Here is a 19607-nt window from a genome sequence, read left to right as displayed (position 1 = left end):
ACCTGAACTCAGGGCCTTGCCTCAGCCCTTTGCCTGTCTCCCCTGTTAAACCATGAGGTTCCTGGGACAGAGATAATTCCAAATTGTACAGAATTTGAAAACAGAACATAATTCTATTTCATTCATTCAGTAGTTAAAACATATTAGGTTGAAACTATCAGCACAGCAGGAAGAAAAGAACTTTCAGGGGCAACTGGGTGGCTCAGTCAGTTAAGCCTCTGCCTTTGGCTCAGGTCATGATTCTGGGGACCTGGGATGGAGCCCCACGTAGGGCTCCCTGCCCAGTGGGGAGTCTAATTCTCCCTCTCCCTCTGTTCCTCCCTCTGCTTATGTGTTCACTCGTGCTCTCTCTCTCTCTCTCTCTCTGTCAAATAAATATTTTTTTTTAAAAAAGGAATCACGTTGTAAGCAGCCTTTGCAGTACATCCATAACCAACACAAAGGGAGAGATCATGGCGGCCCTTAAAGAGCAGAGTAAGGAACTGCAGTATTCTGTAGATAATGGGGAGCCAGTGAATAAAGCATTACTTTGTCTCCCACCGTGAACCCCACGTAAGCTGATTTTTATCTCCATTTCCCATGTAGGCCAAACTGGTCAGTTTGCTGTTCTCTGAATCCACAATTTGCCATCCTCGTTGAGCTTCTACTCACGCAATGTTCACCTACTTTGTCTCCCAAGAGCCAAGTCATTTTTACAAGCCCGGTTCAAGTGTGCTCTAGTCCAGAAAAGGCTTTTTTTTCTTTCTTTTAAATTTCTGTTCTAAGAAATGGCCTCTTCCCTGTACAATTGTATTTTACTTATTGTTTGTATCATTCACATAGGACTGGCTATATCCTCATCTCATATTATTTGTGTTTATATCTCATTCATTGTCCCAGCAGATAGTCAGGTTCCAGAGGCCAAGAATCATGGACCATAATCCATCCATCATGCAGAATACACAGACTAGGTGCTCAATAAATACTATTTGGATGAATGAATGCATTTTTGGTGCAGGGCTACTGTTTTCATGTAAAAGGGTCTGCTTCCTTAAAGCCCAGCATTTATATACGAAAGTTTATCTAATTTGTTGAAAATTAGCATTGTATAGTCATTAGCTCTAATTAATAGAGAAAGTCAGTATCAACTTGAGCAATGAGAATAAAACTTTCTATTTTCATCTTTAGTGAAGAAAATGGAAACAATGATTTTTAGGGGATGATTCATCAAACTCACTTAGCTAGGCAATGCTTTTGAAGATGAATTGAAAGATGCCCAGGGCACCTGGGTGGCTCAGTCGGTTAACTTCTGCCTTGGGCTCAGGTCATGATCCCAGAGTCTCGCAGTGGAGCCCCAAGTCAGGCTCCTTGTTCAGTGGGGAGTCTGCTTCTCCTTTTCCCTCTGCCCCTCCCTCAGCTTGTGCGCTCTCTCTCTCTCTCTCTCTCAAATAAATAAATAGAATCTTTTTTAAAAAGATGAGTCCCCAGGTAGGAGTCTCCAGCCTCTCATCTCCAGAGACTTCTCATTCTGAGGAGTGAATTCACAGGCCTGAGACAAGAGGATCCAGCAGGAAAGTCTAGAACATAATCAGTTCAGTTTATACCCTACCGATATTTGGATTAAGAGCATCATTTCTTTATAATAAAGAGTAAAAATTACTTCTAATTACTACAATACCAACAAAGAAGATATAGTCCCATTCCTCTTGCCAGCAAATATATTATCAATAATTGATTTTAAAAATGGGAAGATTGGGCAGCCCCGGTGGTGCAGCAGTTTAGTGCCGCCTGCCGCCCAGGGCGTGATCCTGGAGTCCTGGGATCAGGTCCCACGATGGGTTCCCTGCATGGAACCTACTTCTCTCTCTCCCTGTGTCTCTGCCTCTCTCTCTCTCTCTCTCTCTCTCTCTCATAAATAAAGTCTTTTTTAAAAAATGGGAAGATTGTTTCCAGCAAAATGAAGAACTCCAGGTATCCAGAAATCTCTTGTTATAAAGTCCCTTTAAAAACGATGAATTGTAGAAAAACACTTTTGGACACATGATAAATGAGCCCACAAGGGAGCAGGGCCAAAATCCTTGAGGACTAAAAATGAAGAGGAAGCTGAAAATCAACACTGAGCAGTTGAAGCTGAAGCTGTGTCTGACTTGAGTTGTTCGCCTCTTAGTTACAAAAAGGTTCAGATCTGGAAGCTTACGTGTGGGGTAGCATAGGCAGCCTTGGGCCCATTCAAGATGGGAGGTGGAATCAAGGCCCGTCACATAAAACAACCAGAGGACACATCCTCTGTGAAAGGGTGGGTTAGCAAAATATGTCCACTACCAAAGAAGGAACAGGAAACCCGTCTTGTACTTTAGGGTTGGAAAAAGTCTTCCTTCATAATTCAGAACTACAGACCTACCCCCATGGGCAAGATCAGAGAAACCTTAAGTTGAGGATTGCCTTAAGTGGTCTAAAGCTTGATACAGTCCAACATATATTTTCTCTGGAAGGGCACATGCAAGGCTCACAGAGTCTCCTTTATTAAATGTAATGTAAGCTCACCATCTAAAATGACACGACCTGTAACAAACCACCAGGAATGAAAGTAGGATGAACTAATGGAATTAGACTCCACTAATTTGGAGCATAAAATCATTGTGTTTAAGATGTATCACAGCTCAAAGGCAACCAAAGAGAAGGGAAGAGACTTTCATTTCTGACCAAGATGGAACAGCCCTCCCCTCCTAGAACCAAAACAAAAAACAAAAAAACAAAACAACAAAAAAAAAATCCCTGGACATGATAGAGCAAACAAGTACCAGGAAACACTGAAACAGGCTAGGCCCCCCAGCACTTGAGGGATGATGTGGCTCCTCTGGATTTTCTTTCTGCCTCTGGTATGCCCCTAGCTGGGTACTGGAGAAGCCACGCCCCAAAACCATTAACATGCACAGGCAAAAGGCCATTCCCTTTATCCAAAGGACTATGAACACCTTTTTGATGATACCTGCTGGGAGCTGAGTCATGGTGGGAGGAGCGTGATTCAGCAGGCTGATGCCGTTTTAAAACCCTCAAGAAAAAGAAAAGAAAAACTGAATAATCATGGCCCACCCAAAGAGTGGATTTCTACATGGAATGGGGCAGATTTTCAAACTTGTCCACAATATATGAAGGGAAAGAAAAAAAAAACAAGCCATAAAACAAATGCATCCATGGAATGATCATATTTTTTTTTATCATGTGTGTGTACACTGGACACACACAAGACTCTGGGAAGATTTATATTTGCCAGGGTATAGTTACAGGGGACCGTTCACTTTCTCTTTTTTTTAAAAAAATATTTTATTTATTCATTCAGAGAGAGAGAGAGAGAGGCAGAGACACAGGCAGAGGGAGAAGTAGGCTCCATGCAGGGAGCCTGACATGGGACTCGATCCTGGGACTCCAGGATCATATCCTGGGCTGAAGACAGCGCTAAACCGCTGAGCCACCCGGGCTGCCCGGGACCGTTCACTTTCAAGCAATACCAAAGCATAGAAAATATTTTTAACAAACATGGATTACTTTTCTGCATAGCCAAAACAGTCAAAGTATTTCCCTCTTTGGGGGAAAAAAATTACCGTGGAAAGCTGCACAGGCAACCGATGATAATAACTAAACCATTTTCACCAGGTGTATACAAAAATGCTCATACCTGTGTCACAATGGTAAGGTTATCAGTACTTTTTTTCTAGCTCTCAAATTACCCATAAAACAGTTATATTAATTTCATACTTTGTAAAATTTGGTTTTAAAATTATAGTTCATGTGTCAACCTGCTATTAAGAAGCAAAAGTAATGCCACAGGAGGCCAGGTTGAAAGACATTTATGTCTGACAGAACCAAGCAAATGGAGTACGATGTGAAGGGGACAAGGGCAAGGTGACTAGTAGCCACCTCCTGCTTAGTCAGTCCTGTGCCTTCCCCACTGCACCCACTCAGCCACACCACACCCTTCTTTCCTGGTTGTGTCAGAGTCACCCATCAACCTCATGTGGACAATCACAGACTCCATACCATTGCATGGCATTGTGACGTCATGTATGGACAGAAGCAATCTCCAGCAAAACAGTCTGACCACTGGTAAGGACCAAAATAACAGTGAACAGTAAAAAGCCTACAGGCATGATGGAATGCAACTGCAGTGAAAGATGCAGTCCTCAGATCAGACTGAGTTCATGCACACTAGTTTCCCAAAGCATTCTCAAATGGAACACTGGTCTTGTGAGATGCTCTTTGAGGAAAAGATTTTGGGGCCAAATAAGTATGGAAAGTACTGCTTTCTCATAGCTTCTCTTGGAGAGTCCCAACACACAATAACATCTGAAAGGCACTGGGAAGTCCTGCCATGGGGGGACACCAGTTGTACTGTCTTTAATTCGATACCTCTTGAACTTGTTGATCACTAGATTCTTCTCTTCGGATAAGGCTTACTGACCTATGGCAGACCACTCTCAGAGAGATGTTGGTCTAGAGGGTGATGACAGCCGAGGCATGAGCCTTTTCCCTGGAGCCCACGAAATGCATGAGAGATTGTGGAAGAACTGGGGTTATGTGTGCTGAGCTCTTAAATCGCATGCACACACTTTTATAGAACTATCACAGCAAAGAGAAGACAGATACAGGAAGAAGTCAGTTTACATAGGTAAGTTCTCACACATTTCCAGTGCAATAATCTCTTGGATCCTAAGTTTTCTTCTGAATAGTAGGATTGGGGTTGATTTGTGTGTTTTTAATCCAAAGTTTGATCATACTCAGTGTCTGATTTTTAAGAAAGATAGTGGACTCTCTAGCCCTTCTGCAATAGAAAATAAGAGAGGAGTTTCATCATGCTTCACACATAAAATTTCCACACCTTATTTGTACAAACTACCGTCAAGTTAAATAGACATCTAAAGATGGCATTTGCCTTAATGGCCTTGTTCAGTATTTTCTTTCCCTCTGGACTCTTAGGCCTGAGTTTGTGTGTACTTAACAACTGAGGCGGGTCAAATTAGCCCTAATTGTGCTCACTGAACATTTCTTACATGGCTGTTCTTTCAATGATAATACTACAAATGCAACATTTGTTATTCTCCTCATTGTTTATTTACACATCAAATGACACAGATGCTGCGCTGTTATTTCTTGCCTCCTTCTAGTCATCTCTGTGATGCTATAGATGAGAGAAGGTGCTCCTTGGAGCAGCACCAAGTAAAAGATGCTGCATGCCATCTCACTGCCAAAAAGGGAAAAATGACTAACCCTTTGAGACAGAATGGACTCTCCAGGGAAAATGATAAGCTCACAAGTAGTAAACAATAGCTTAGTGCCCTGAAAGATGCTAGAGGTGAGAACTACCACTAGCCAACCATGAAGAATCTCTTTGGGGATTTTAAGATTGGGTTTTTATATAGTTTGGTGTGATTTAGTTATTTCCCCCAGAAAGACAGTCTGCTTTAATCAGATAATTTTATTCCCTCATGTAAGACCCTGAAGCCAAGCTAAAGGTCTGTTCCAATATCTTCGATAAGAATGCAGTATTTCCTAATAGGTGGAGTATGTATGGGCAGTATGTAGCAAGGGGCTTAAAAACCACCCATATCCTTTTATACAGTAATCCTACTTCTGGAAATCTGTCCTAAAGAAAAAAAATAAATTTTGGTCAAAGATTTTTATTCAAGGAAGTTCATTTCAGTGTTATTTATAATAGGGAAAAGTTGGGAGTATCATATATGTTCAACAGGAAAGGAATGATTAACTAAATTGTGGTATATTCACATGTGGGAATTTTGGACAGCCATTACAAAATCCAATTTTCAAAGATTATTTAATGACTTTGGAAATGTTCTCACTATAATGTTAAGTAATGAAAGCAGGACACTAGTGGGAATACAAAATGTACAACCTCTATGGAGGGAAATTTGGCAATCTCTACTATAATTTCATGCACATTAACCCTTTGACCCAGCAGTTCTATTTCCAGGAACCTGTCCCAAGGATACACTGGCAAATACACAAAGTGATATATGCGCACTATTATTCATTGCAGCATTATACATAATAGCAAGAGTAGGAATAACCCAAATGCCCATCATCAGGTGATTGGGATAGATTATCATGTGCACAAAATGGAACATACACAGCTGTAAAGGGAGAGAGGAAGAACTTTCTGCTCAAAACATTGTCTAAAAAAAATTAAAGATACAGAACAATTTATATAATATGCCACCTTATCTGTTAGTTAACCAAATTCAATGATTTTATGAAGTTAAAAAAAAAAACACCTTGAGAGTTCATCAGTGGGGCATGTGACAGTTTGTCTCTATATAGTGTCTGTCACTTACTTCTGTTCAACGAGTCTCGGCTAGGGATGATTTTATCTACCAGGGAACATTTGGCAATGTCAGAAAGCAAATTTTGGTTGTTACAATGGGGGGTCATGCTACTGGTATCTTGCAAGGAAAGGCCAGAATGCTACTCAGCCTCATACAATGTGCAGGACAGCCCCCACAGCAAAGCATTATCTGGCCCAAAATGTCAGTAGTGCTGAGGTTAAGAAATCCTGAATTAGCACTTCCATCTTAGGCTAGGTATGTACCATCTTCCTCACCAAAATGTTGCTGTCATGAGAGTATTGGTACTATTAATGAGAAACTTTGTTACATACACAAATACGAAATATATCTACATATGAGGATTAAGTGAATATTAATATGAATGTTAAGAACTAAGATTTTCACAATTAGAGAAAAGATACAAATAAAAAATCAAATAATTTAGCTCTTATAATCTTAAATTCAAATGGGAAATACTTGTATAAAGTCATTATTTGCTTCTTTTGAAAACTATGCATTTCCCTATTTCTGCCCAATCAAAAAGCCAAGAAGCAATGATATAACCCAGTTAGCAAGGAGCACCCCTTATCGTGAGATTGCCATCTCTAAATATTATTTTTCCCATTAAAGGATACAAGGAGTGCAATCCAGACAATTTAGATGTATCCAGGACAGTCTCCCTGGCAATCAAGTCAGTGGCGAGTGGGAAAAAAAGGGGAAGGCGGTCTGTTCAGACTAAAGGACACTTAAGAGAAAAACCAATTACAAAATGCAAACCTTGTTTGGATTCTGGTTCAGTAAATCAATTGTAAAAGGACATTTTGGAACAATATGGGAAATCTGGATATAAACTGGGTATTAGATGATATGGAGAGATTACTGTTAATTTTGTTGGGGAGTGGTAATGACATAGTACAGTCTAAGAAAATGTCCTTTTCAAAAAAAAAGATGTGTACTGAAGTACATTTGTGAGAAGTGACATGATGATGGGCACATGACAATCTGGGATATACTTTAAGGTACTGCAACAAAACGAGGGAGGGGCAGGCACAGATTAAATCAATTGGGCAAGATGTTAGTTACCGAAGCTGGGAAATGGTGGGTATTTTTCCACTTCTATATTGTCTGTTTGGAGTTTTTGAGGATAAGAAGTGGTTTTTTGTTTTTGTTTTTGTTTTTGTTTTGTTTTGTTTTGAGCCCAGCATTGCTCAAAGATGGGTCAGAAAGAACACATTGGTTCCAAGATACATTGTAATGATGCAGGCAAAGCTCAAAAGCATGTGCATATTTGCCATTTACCTTCATGAAGGGCAATTCTTTTGGAAAAGCCTTCTAAGCTTCTTTAACATTTGATTGGTTGCCTTTTTTTCTTCCTTGATTATCTTATTGGGGGTTTACCCAAAAAAAACCGATTTCCCACCTCAGGGAAATTGCAGCAGCACAGTAACTTCCTCAACAAAGTCCTAGGTAGTCACCGGGAATAGAAGAGAACCTTCTGTGTAGGTCTCCTTGGGGAGCACGGACATTCCCAGAGCCATGCACCCTCTCCAGTTGACGACTTCCATAGTCCCCCTTGGACAGGAGTTAAAGTGCTAATGATTGACTCTATTTCAAACGGATGAAGCAATGGAGATTCTCTGTGGGATTTTACAATCACATTGAAAATGACAGTTCTCTGCTTGGACTCCACTCTAATATTTGTATGTAAATACCTCTATTGTGAACATATAAAATGTGGATCGCCTTACACATTAGTGAAATTGGGTAAATTCAAGGGAAGGTGGAACTAGGTTGAAATTAGGAATTGATTTAAAATAATAGATTACATGTGAACATCATCTCTCTCTCTCTCTTTTTTTTTTTTTCATCTTTTTTCAGTGACTTCTTTGGGAGCAAGAGAAACAACAGAAGAGCTTTTGTTTTCATCTTTGAATGTGGAAACAGAAATGGTAGGGGTGAGGGTGAGGAAATAGTGTCAGAAGTCTCAGCTCTGTTGCAGATTTGCTGTTGACTTTGGGTAGATTTACCTTCCTTAACCTTGGTCCCTGTCTGTGAATGGGAAGAACAGCATTTCCTTATCTGTCTCCTGTCTTACCTGCAGCTCAAAAGAAATAATGTATGTGAAGATATTCTTGGAACTATAAAGGGATTATAATTGTTTTTTAAATATACTCTCCAAGTAAATACTGTTTTTCCCTCATCAACATCTCTTATTTCCCAATTCCACTTCTAGAATTGTTCATAAACCACTCTGGGATATGGTTTGAATAAAAGACTCTGAGAGTAGATTATATTTTCAATTAGAAATTATTTAGCTTCCTATTTACTATGCAACATTAAAGATTTTACTCCTAATTTTTTAAAACAAGTTTGATTTTAATACCGTTATAAGTATAAACATATTATTTCTGGAATATTCCTTGAATCCTGCCTGAAAACTTTAGCATTTTATAGTTCTCTGCAAAGCCCTGCTTAAATATAGTAAATAATTTGACTTGAAAGTTAAAATGTCCATTTTTTAAAAAAGATTTTATTTATTTATTCATTAGAGAAACAGAGAAAGAGAGAAAGGCAGAGACACAGGCAGAGGCAGAAGCAGAAAGCCCGACATGGGACTTGATCCTGGGTCTCCAGGATCAGGCCCTGGGCTGAAGGCGGCACTAAACTGCTGAGCTACCCGGGCTGCCCTGTCCATTTTTTTTTTTTTTAAGATTTTTATTTATTTGGAAAAAAAAGGGATCCCTGGGTGGCGCAGCGGTTTAGCGCCTGCATTTGGCCCAGGGCGCGATCCTGGAGATCCAGGATCGAATCCCACGTCGGGCTCCCAGTGCATGGAGCCTGCTTCTCCCTCTGCCTGTGCTGTCTCTGCCTGTGTCTCTGCCTTTCTCTCTCTGATCTCTCATGAATATGTAAATAAAATCTTTTTTTTTAAAAAAAGATTTTTATTTATTTGAGTGGGGGGAGAGCACAAACAGGGGGAGAGGCAGAGGGAGAGGGAGAAACAGGCTCCTCACTGAGCATGGAGCCCAACATGAGACTTGACATGGAGCTCGATCCCAGGACTCTGAGACTGTGGCCTGAGCTGAAGTCAGACACTTAACTGACTCAGCCACCCAGGCACCCCAAAATGTCCATTTAAATATTGTTAGTGGGCAGCCCCTGTGGTGCAGCGGTTTGGAGCTGCCTGCGGCCTGGGGTGTGATCCTGGAGACCAGGGATCAAGTCTCCCACGTCGGGCTCCCTGCATGAAGCCTGCTTCTCCCTCTGCCTGTGTCTCTGCCTCTCTCTCTCTCTCTCTCTCTCTCTCTCTCTCTGTGAATAAATAAATAAAATCTTTAAAAACTAATAAAATAAATAAATAAATATTGTTAGTGGTAGGCAGAGTTATGTTATGTTGTTATGTTATGTATGTTATGTTCCTCCTACTGAGGCAGATTCTGTCCTCTACAGATCACAAGGACTGAGGACTTGACCAGGAAAAACTTCAGGTTACTCTTCCAGGGGTGGAACCAAACAATGAGCCTTTGCCCAAAATGGTCAATATAATGTCTTCATCCATACTCAGTGGCTCATGAAATGTATTCAAGAGGCACCTGAGTGGCTCAGTCAGTTAAACATTGGACTCTCTATTTCGGCTCAGGTCATGATAATCAGGGACATGAGATCAAGCCCCGCATCGGGCTTCACACTAAGTGGAAAGTCTGCTTGAGATTCTCTCTTTCCATTTCTCTTCCTCTGCCCCTCTCCTGCTCACTCTTTCTTTATCTCTCTCTCTCTCAAATAAATACATCTTTTTAAAAAGTGTATTCAAAAAAATGTATTCTAAAATCTCTTACCATGGGAGGTTAGAGGCTGCTAAGACAAACACGAGATCCTCTGAGCGAGCCAGCCCATCCATTTGCACTAGTAACTCTGTCTTCATCCGAAGGCTTCCTTCATGCTCTCCCCTACAGAGACACAGAGGTGAGATTCTCCCAAGACACAGAGCCTTTGCTTCCAGGACAGGAGTGGCACTCACAGCAATGAATCAGTGCCCATAGAACAGGTTCTCTGCCTCATTCTTAGGAGCCACTCATACTAGAGTTGGAGGAAGCAAGCGCTTTGGTACTGTTTTCACGTAGAGGGTGGTAGAAAGGAAATAAATGAATATAGTGGCAATAATGAAAAGAAAACCAACGGTTGGTAGTGAAAGAGAAAACAGCTGAAGGGTAGAAAGATCCCTGATGGATTTAATGCAGCCTTGCTGTGTCTACCTGCAGTACTACTTGCCCTTGGTAAGAACGCTATAATTGAGAAGAATCCTTTCATTTCTATAGCAGACATGAATGTACTTTTATACACAGCATTTCTTTTAGTATAACTTGTGGATATAATCTACTGAAGAAGAGAGATGAGCTACTACAATGAATCTGTTGCATTCTTGTCTAATAAGAGGCAAGATAATGACGTGGAAAGTATGCTTTCCTAGCACAGCAGATGAGGGCTATCTTCTGTGCAAATTCACCTTCTGAGCCCTACCTCCACCATGGCCAAAGACCCTTCCACCAAGAAAGAGCTCACTACAGGACCAAACAATCTAAATTGGCTCTAAATACTGACCATGTTCAGCAGGCTTTCCTTCCTCCTCACTTATATAGATTGACGATAAAAATGCCTTTCTTAAAAAAAAAGATTTTACTTATTCATCCATGAGAGACATACAGAGAGGCAGAGACATAGGCAGAGGGAGAAGCAGACTCCATGCAGGGAGCCCAATGTGGGATTCGATCCTGGGATCCTAGGATCACAACCTGAGCCAAAGGCAGATGCTCAACCACTGAGCCACCCAGATGCCCCCCAAAATGCCCTTCTTGGACAATACAACATTCAGCCTCCCATCTCTGCATATGAATGGTGGCAGCATAGATTAGGCATGTGTTTTTTAAAAACTGTGCTGCTCACTATCATACAACCTTTTTCTAAGAGAAAGGGCAGTCTCACGGGGTAGTTTTATATTTATTTAGCATTCACTCATGATTATTCTTTTAACATCATATGACCCAAGAAGTCTTCAGAGCACCTGCCCTTATTCCCTGATCCTTTGAAGACTCTAGTTTTCGAGTTCAAGTTCCAGACAAGGAAGCTGACATTCAGCTCAAAACCTGGAGCACTTTCAAAGATAGCTGTTGAAGTCTCCTAATGCACACTTTCAAAGCTGTGGGGAACCCTAGAAATGGAAATCAACAAAGCGAACGGAAGAACAAGTGCACAGATAACAATAGTAAGGCAGGCCAGGTGGGCTGGGTCTTCGCAGAGGGAATGACCACTAGGGTGGTCTGTCTTGTGGGTGCCCAACTGGGTGCCTATGCACTTGTCTGTAGAAAGAGACAGGGTGTCCCAGCCTAGCTGCCTAGCACCCATTAAGCCATGGCAATTGTCCCATTTAAATCAATGCCATCAATGCCATGCCTCTTGGGTGCATCTTAATGGTTCCTCTTCTGTTAGGAAAATGATCTTCAATAAGTAAAATTTCATAAATTATATTGTAGTTATATGTCCAAGAAGCTAAATATTTGCCTTTTATTACTATTAGCTCTGCCTTGATGATGGACCATTAGAGGCCATTAAAAAATGCAGCTGCGTTGAGATTTCCCAGAGACCTATTTTTCCAAGCCAGGTTTAGTAAAAAGTTTCAAAGAAGAATACTTCTGATGAAGACAAAAAGACTTTAACACACACACACACACACACACACACACACACACGTACACACACACAGCAGGCTCATTGCAGTCTGAGATGTGTTCTCTCCTACAGGGGACATTAGTGGACATTTAATCTTTAGAGATAACATATGTGACAGATGTAAAATCAGACAAGCTGAGCCACAACTGTGGCTGATGTCACAGAGAAGTGGTGGCTTCCCTGGCCTCACACACCTTGTCAAGGGCTTCCTCTTGGGACTTGGCCTTTGTAGCCCCGTTCCCCACAGGCAGCCCCTCTGGCTCCAGAGGAGGTGGTCACAGGCAGCTATTTTGAGCCAGCAAGACCGTTATGGCAGCCTGGGATTGTGGGGCTGGGTGATCTTCAGGCCTGAAAACCACTCTGTGGGGAAAGGGGGAGGGAGGATGACATTTCCTCCGGTTATAAAAACTACTTAAATCAGCTATTCAGTTAACAGGATCTAATTTAAAGACCTTTCCATGTGTCTGCAGAAAATTTGTGGGCTTATTAATAGGCTCATTCTGCTGGTAAATGTCGATGAGCTTCCGACCATCAAACACACTTACAAGAGGGGAGAAGTGATGACCAAAAAAAAAAAAAAAAAACAAAACAAAACAAAACAAAAAAAACCCTGTTACCCAGGAGCCGTGCCTCTCTGACTCATCACTGACTCCAGCTCGTCCAGGAAGATGGTGGAGGGGGCGTGATAGCGGGCAAGTTCAAATAACACCTGGTTGGGAGAAAAGCAACCACAGGTTCAAACTGATATACTTAAGTTAAAGTTCACATATGCTCCCAGAGATTAAAAGCTTAGGATGGCTGTAATATTAAGCATATATAAATAAATATTAAGTACTCTGTTCTTTCATAATAACTTTATGATCTTTGCAATTATTTCTCCTTAGCACAACCCCATGGATGGTGCAATTATTTCCATTTATCACTTGATAAAATTAGAGCCAGAGAGAGTTAGTGGTTAGCTAAGGATTACTAATCATAAGTGGGAGAGCTTAAGATAAAACTCAGTTCCTGAGCTTCTAGTCAGTTAGGTAGCCCCTGAGACTCCCTGCCAATCACATGTTCCACATGGACACAAAAGCCTTGGAATGTGTAAAGTCATTTGATGACTTTCCTTTAACCTTTAGGGACAATGAGGGTTATTCTCAGAAGGAAGAACTGTAGGAAGAGGATACAGTTCGGGTCATGGGTAACAAGGCTGAAAAATTTTGCTCCTTTCTGCTCTCCAAATTACTCCATGGGGTCCCCATATAACTCCAAACACTGTTGTTTGGTAGGCTCAGGTACTTGAAAGCAATTCCCAATTGAATAAAATGTTCCATTCCAAAATAAAATATTATAGACTGTACAAGAACAGGAAAGCAGCCAGCAAAAGAACAGACATATAAAAACAAAATAAAGAGCTCTAAAGGGAGATGTGGTGGTGATGAAAAGAGTATAAAAAACTAAACCTTTTTTTTTTTAACCTTGAAACTGATCTCTTGAGCACCATATACAATTCTTCACTGGTTGATCGGAGAAAGCAGTAGAGATTTAGAAAAGAATAGAGGTTCTTTAATAGGCATAGGGGATTTATTCTCCATGTCACTTAGCACTAGCAAAGCATCACAGAATAAATAGGAGAAGAGCCCAGAAAAGGCCAAATTGCGGTTTTCATGAGTAGTGGCAGGTTATACCTTACAGGTCTCCCTGTCACTGAGTGGAAATTCCTCACCTTCACCACTGCTTGCACGTATGGTGCATCCATGCTCATCCTCAAGTATTTTTCTTTCACAGAATCCTATTTCATTCGGCCAAGACAATTGGCTCAGCCTAATGAACTGAGAGAACAGTGTCAATGCTGGGACATGCATCACAAATGCCTTTTAGATACAATAGAGACCCTCTCATTAGAAGCCAGTAACTTGTTTTTCTTATCACAAAAAAAAGAAGCCCAAATATAACTGATATTAAGGATGACTACAACAGCATCAATCTACCCAATGAAAAGTAGAATATCAGAACTCTTTAATAGAAGCATACATGTTTTTTAGGTGCTTCCTAATGTGCAGAAAGACCAAGAGGTTCTACAAGACCAAACATCTAATTGGAAGGAGAACCACATATGGAGCCTATGTCTCCATATTGACCATACCGCTGCTCTTTCCAGTGCCAGAGAATATATAGAATTCCAGATAAGTGCTCGGAAGCATTAGTCTAAAATTTTGAAAAGTACTTGGAGGAAGTTAAATCATATGATTAGGGGGCAGAGGGACAGTGTTGAAAGATGTAAGCACCAACAGGTGTGTGCATTTGCTAAAGAGACCACTCAACTATTCAATAGCATCAATTCCTAGGAGGCACGAACATTAGGAGGGGAGGGAGGAACATAACCCAAGGGTTCCCTATAAATAACTTTTTAATTGGAATAGAAAGAGAATCAAATGGTAGGAAAGAGTCTCTGATTTAGGGGAAGGTCCTGAAGGGCTCTCTTTATCTGAAAGCTTGATAGTAAAGATCTTGACAGCATGACCAAGATTTTCCAGGTGAGGATCTTTCAAAGAGCTCAGAAAATAATATCTGAAAGGATAGAAGATGAGATCCTTCAAGGTTAACAGAGGTTATCTGTTTTCCTCTTGAATTATTTTTTTAAATATTCAACCAAAAATGCATTTCACAGAAAAAAAGAGAATACAAATACAAACCTATAAAAAGATGCTCAAGTTCATTCAGAATTAAATAAATGTATATTTGAGAACTGAAAAATTAATTTCATTATCAGATCGACAACAATTTTTAAATTTGTGTTAGCCAGGGAAGGCGAAGCAAACATGCACATCGCTGATGGATGTGTAAATTGGTGCAATGCTGTTGTCAGGCAGTTTGGCAATCAGTGATTTTTTATTCTCTGACCTAGCAACTCTACTTCAGAGAAATTGTCCTACACTACTATGTATGCAAGGACATATATATATAGTAAGATGGTTTACTGTAGCTGTGTTCGTGATAACAAGAGACTAGAAACAACCTAAATGTCCATTAAGAAGAGACTAGTCAGGGCAGCCTGGGTGGCTCAGCAGTTTAGCCGCTGCCTTTAGCCCAGGGCGTGATCCTGGAGACCCAAGATCGAGTCCCATGTCAGGCTCCCTGCATGGAGCCTGCTTCTCCCTCTGCCTGTGTCTCTACCTCTCTCTCTGTGTGTGTCTCTCATGAGTGAATGAATGAATGAATTAATTAATGAATAAATGAATAAATAAATAAATAAAATCTTTAAAAAAAAGAAAAGAAAAAGACTAGTTAAATACGTTTTAGTATATGCAGGCAATGAAATACTGTGCAGATTTATAAAAGAACATGTTCTGTCTATAATAGTGTGCAACAACAGCCAAGTTATATTGTTGAGTGTGGAAAAAAGCCAAAAGGCATATAGAGGGTATGTGTAGTATGTTCCTACTTGTATTTAATAAGGAAGGGAGATATAGATGAAGTTGTTGGCATTAATATATAGATACATGTTCTGGAAGACTGCACTAGCAAACTACAGTAGTTGCCTGTGGGGAGAGAGCTCAGGGGTCTATATGCCCTTTTGTACCCCCCCCTTTTTTTCAAAAATACTATTTTTTAAAAAGATTTATTTATTTATTTTGGAGAGAGAGAGAGAGAGTGCGCGCGCGCGTGAGTGGGGGGAGGGACAGAGGGAGAAAATCCTTAAGCAAATTCCCTGCTGAGCATGGAGCCTAACACAGGGCTGGATCCCAGGACTCTGAGATCATGACCTGACCCAAAATAAAGAATCAGCCGCTTAACTGACAGAGCCACTGGGCACGCCAATACTAATTATTTTTTAAATATATGGTAAAGGAAGGGGAGAGATTGGGGGAGGAATCTTTTCCTCATCCTTAGAATTCTAACAAAATTATACTGAAGCAAAGGAAAATTTAAGTGACTAAAATGCTCATGCAAAATGGAGGGTCCTTGTTAAATGACTTTTCTGGCTATCTAACATTAAACAAAACAATTCTTGTAGTGGTTTCTATTTTCATTAAGAATATTCATAAAACGGGCACCTGGGTGGCTCAGTCAGTTGAGCATCTATCTTCAGCTCAGGCTATGATCCCGAGGTCCTGAGATTGAGCCCTGAGTCAGACTCTCTGCTCAGTGGGGAGTCTGCTTCTCCTCTGCCTCTTCCCATGCTCATGCTTGCGCTTTTGCTCTCACTCTCCCTTTCTCTGAAACAAATATTCATAAAATATTTGAATTTCTTCTTCTGTTTAGAGAAGTCCTGTCCAGGGAACATAATGTAATTTTTCTTTGAGCATTTTGCAGTGTTTTGTGCTTAAAGTTGTAAAAACCACTTTTCATGACAGGAGATGAATCTAAACTGATTCAGGGGGCATCTTGTAAAAGTTTTATTGTTCCTCAGCACATAGAAATGGAATGTTAAAAAAAATAAGTCTTCAGGCTGATGAAGATTTTATATAGTTAGTTGGATTTTAGCTAATTGAAATCAAGTCAACTAGAATCACACAGAACCCACAAACTTAGGAACAGGTAAGTTCACACCCCACCTTTGGACCTGGCACTAAGACTCAAAGAACAAAGACACAGATGTCAACATGGATTTCCACAAATTACAGTCTTGAAGGGGTGATAAAATTCATAAAAATTTACACATTTGAAGTAACTAGAGAAAAGTATCAAAGAAATAAAGAATGGATCATTTTAGGTAAATCAATCCTATAAGAATATTCTACTATGACTTTCAAGTAAGCCTTAATATTTTAGAAATGAGTCATCCAAGGGAATGTAACTTAAGCATAATATTTTAGAGTAAATTCCTTTCAGAAAATATATTGTATTTACACTGACTTAGTATTGATTACCTAACCAGTTGTTCTACGGAATTCAACACTTTAACAGGATTTCTGAGAAGGGCCCACCTTACACTGAGGCATAAATCATAACAGGAGTTCTCATAAGGTGACTGGAAAGTATAGTAAAATTTTATAATATAATTTTATATTATATTTTACATAAAATATATTTTATATTTCTCTCCTAAGGAGAGGAAGAAAACTGTAAGGCTATGGGGCACTGTGGGGGAAAGTTGCTCAGAGCATCTGAAAAAAATAATTGTTTTCAATTTCTTGATTCTTTGTGAGAGTATTTATTGTAGGGACTAGCATAGAGTAGTAGCCTCTCAATAAATGTTAACCGAATATACTGCACATGTTTAATAATAGATGGTTCTTGAATGAACAAAAAAAATATTCCACTTCATAAACAACCTTTGTCCCAGCTTCCACTGCTAAGCCACGTGAATCAAAAAAGGACTATAGGTCATGTTCCCAGAAGAAAGGAGATGGTGTTTTGCTGATGGGGACAGGATTAGTATCCACACATAATAGTCAGTCCATCTCCTGGGCTTTTGGTAATCAAGATCCAGGATAAATTCTAACATATAAATCATTTTAAAACAAATAAGCTCTATCATGATTTTGTACCACTATGTCCTGCTGGAACTTATTCTACAAAAAACAAAATCAAGAATTCCTACCCGAACAAGTTTTTCTGAATCCCCTCTCCATTTGCTGACGATGGTAGATGCAGAAATGTTAAAGAAGGTTGTTTTGCACTCCGTGGCCACAGCTTTGGCCAGCAAAGTCTTTCCTGTCCCTAGAGACACATGGGGAGCAAACGTGAGTGACACATGAACTCCATGCCTCTGCACACATACACAAGTCAGTTTCACAGGTTAAAAAGGAGGTAGTTACCCAGTGGTCATTAGCCCCAGTCCTGAATGAGGATAGGTAGTACAACTCTGCATACACACTTAATACCAAGACCAAAACAGAGGGGCACCTGGGTGGCTCAGTCAGTTGGGCGTCTGCCTTTGGCTTGGGTCATGATCTCAGGGTCCTGGGATCAGAACCCCATGTTGGGCCCCCTGCTCAGTGGGGAGCCTGCTACTCCCTCTCCCTCTGCCCCTCCCTTCTGCTCATATACATTCTCTCTCTCTTTCTCTCTCTCTGACTTTTTCTCCCAAGTGGATAAATAAAATCTGAAAAAAAAAAAAAAAAAAAAGACTAAACATAAAGATTCCTTTACCTGGAGGGCCATAGAGCAGTAGTCCTTTCCAGGGGGAAAGAATTCCTGTAAACAGCTGTGGGTACTATGGAAACAAGGAACAAAGATGAGGTTTGGTATCAGGATGTCAGCCGTTTGCACAGACAAATGAATGAAATTGGACTGATACACAGCTCAACTCAAAGAGTCAAGCCTTTTCTTACGGCTGCCCACTTCTTCATGTTATTTATCCCAGTTTTCCTTTTGCACTCAATAGCAATGCCTGGTTTAATTTTTGTGGCTTTTTAAAAAGAGCGATTTTTTTAAAAGATTTTACTTATTTATTCATGAGAAACACAAAGAGGCAGAGATTTATGTAGGCAGAGGGAAAAGCAGGCTCCATACAGGGAGCCTGATGCGAGACTCAATCCCAGGGCCCAGGGATTACAATCTGAGCCAAAGGCAGATGCCACCCAGGTGCCCCAAAAAGAGCGATTTTTTTTTAAGGAAAAGAAAGGCATATGTAGGTATTTTTCCTGCAAACATAACATCATTTCCCCCAGAGTTCTATATACAGGGTATTTGGCAATCTTTTAACTTTGGGAACCAGGAATGCCCTCTAAGATAAACACTTAACCCAACAAACAAAGGTGCCTGCGAATAAAGCACAAAGCTGTGGCAAAGCTTGATTAAGAAGTTGGGAACATTCGATGCTGAATGTATTATGAGATACTGACTTCAAACAAGACATGCATGGACTTCAGTGGTTCTCTCCCATTAGGTCAAATTCAGGCAGCCTTGGAGGGCAGAAAGAGATGATAGAGAACAAGAGAGAAGGAAAAACAATAGTAAAATTATAACTAGCTATTAGGTTCTTGCTGATGCTATACCAAATTCTCGATGCCATCACTTACAAAGCTTCTCACCCCATGGAGATAACCTATCCAGGGTTTCAATGAGGTGCTCTGTCCTTTCCCAGAAGACTTTTACTGTAGAGTCACTGAGAGGAAAGGGTGAATGAATTTCTACTAATTCTGAATACCAGTATATTTCTTTCACCTCTGTCTGAACACAGGAAGAAAGAGGTGGGGAAAGACGATCAAAAATCATTGATTTTTGTCTCATTTGAATAGAAGCAGCCAAAAATCATGGGCTTCGTGGGCTCCCTGGTAAGAGTAAAGAGATTTTTTAATATAATAAACGTGTTATCTTGACTGCGGGAGGTTCCAGAAAATGGCCACAAATTATCTGCAGCTCCTTCCACTGAGAGACCGAGTGTATTTCTCCACAACTTGAGCCTGGAGTTGGCCTTGTGACTTTGGCCAATGAGATATCAGCAAATATAAGAAGGGACTTGAAAATATAAGGACTCAGGCAGCCCGGGTGGCTCAGCGGTTTAGCGCCTGCCTTCAGCCCAGGGCTGAAACTAGACTCCTGGGATTGAGTCTCATGTCGGGCTCCCTGCATGGAGCCTGCTTCTCCCTCTGCCTGTGTCTCTGCCTCTCTCTCTCTCTCTCTGTGTCT

At 40.5% G+C, this 19607-nt stretch overlaps 1 protein-coding gene across 3 annotated transcripts in view; it reads right to left on the bottom strand.

Moving 5' to 3' along the window:
• The window catches only part of KATNAL2 (katanin catalytic subunit A1 like 2), a 65959-nt gene that overhangs the window by 5886 nt on the left and 40466 nt on the right, over positions 1-19607 (bottom strand). For all 3 annotated transcript variants that reach the window (XR_011996248.1, XM_025997063.2, XM_025997065.2), the window contains exons 10-13: positions 18126-18189; positions 17575-17693; positions 12659-12750; positions 10154-10264 (exon numbers count right to left, since the gene is read on the bottom strand). Coding sequence is in view for 2 of the 3 variants with exons in the window: in XM_025997063.2 (XP_025852848.1) it covers positions 10154-10264; positions 12659-12750; positions 17575-17693; positions 18126-18189 (386 nt within the window). In the remaining variant the exon portion in view is untranslated. The remainder of the gene's footprint in view (positions 1-10153; positions 10265-12658; positions 12751-17574; positions 17694-18125; positions 18190-19607) is intronic.

The sequence above is a fragment of the Vulpes vulpes genome, chromosome 13 (assembly GCF_048418805.1).
Source record: "Vulpes vulpes isolate BD-2025 chromosome 13, VulVul3, whole genome shotgun sequence".
NCBI lineage: Eukaryota > Metazoa > Chordata > Mammalia > Carnivora > Canidae > Vulpes > Vulpes vulpes.
This window is presented reverse-complemented; position numbering and strand designations above follow the sequence as displayed.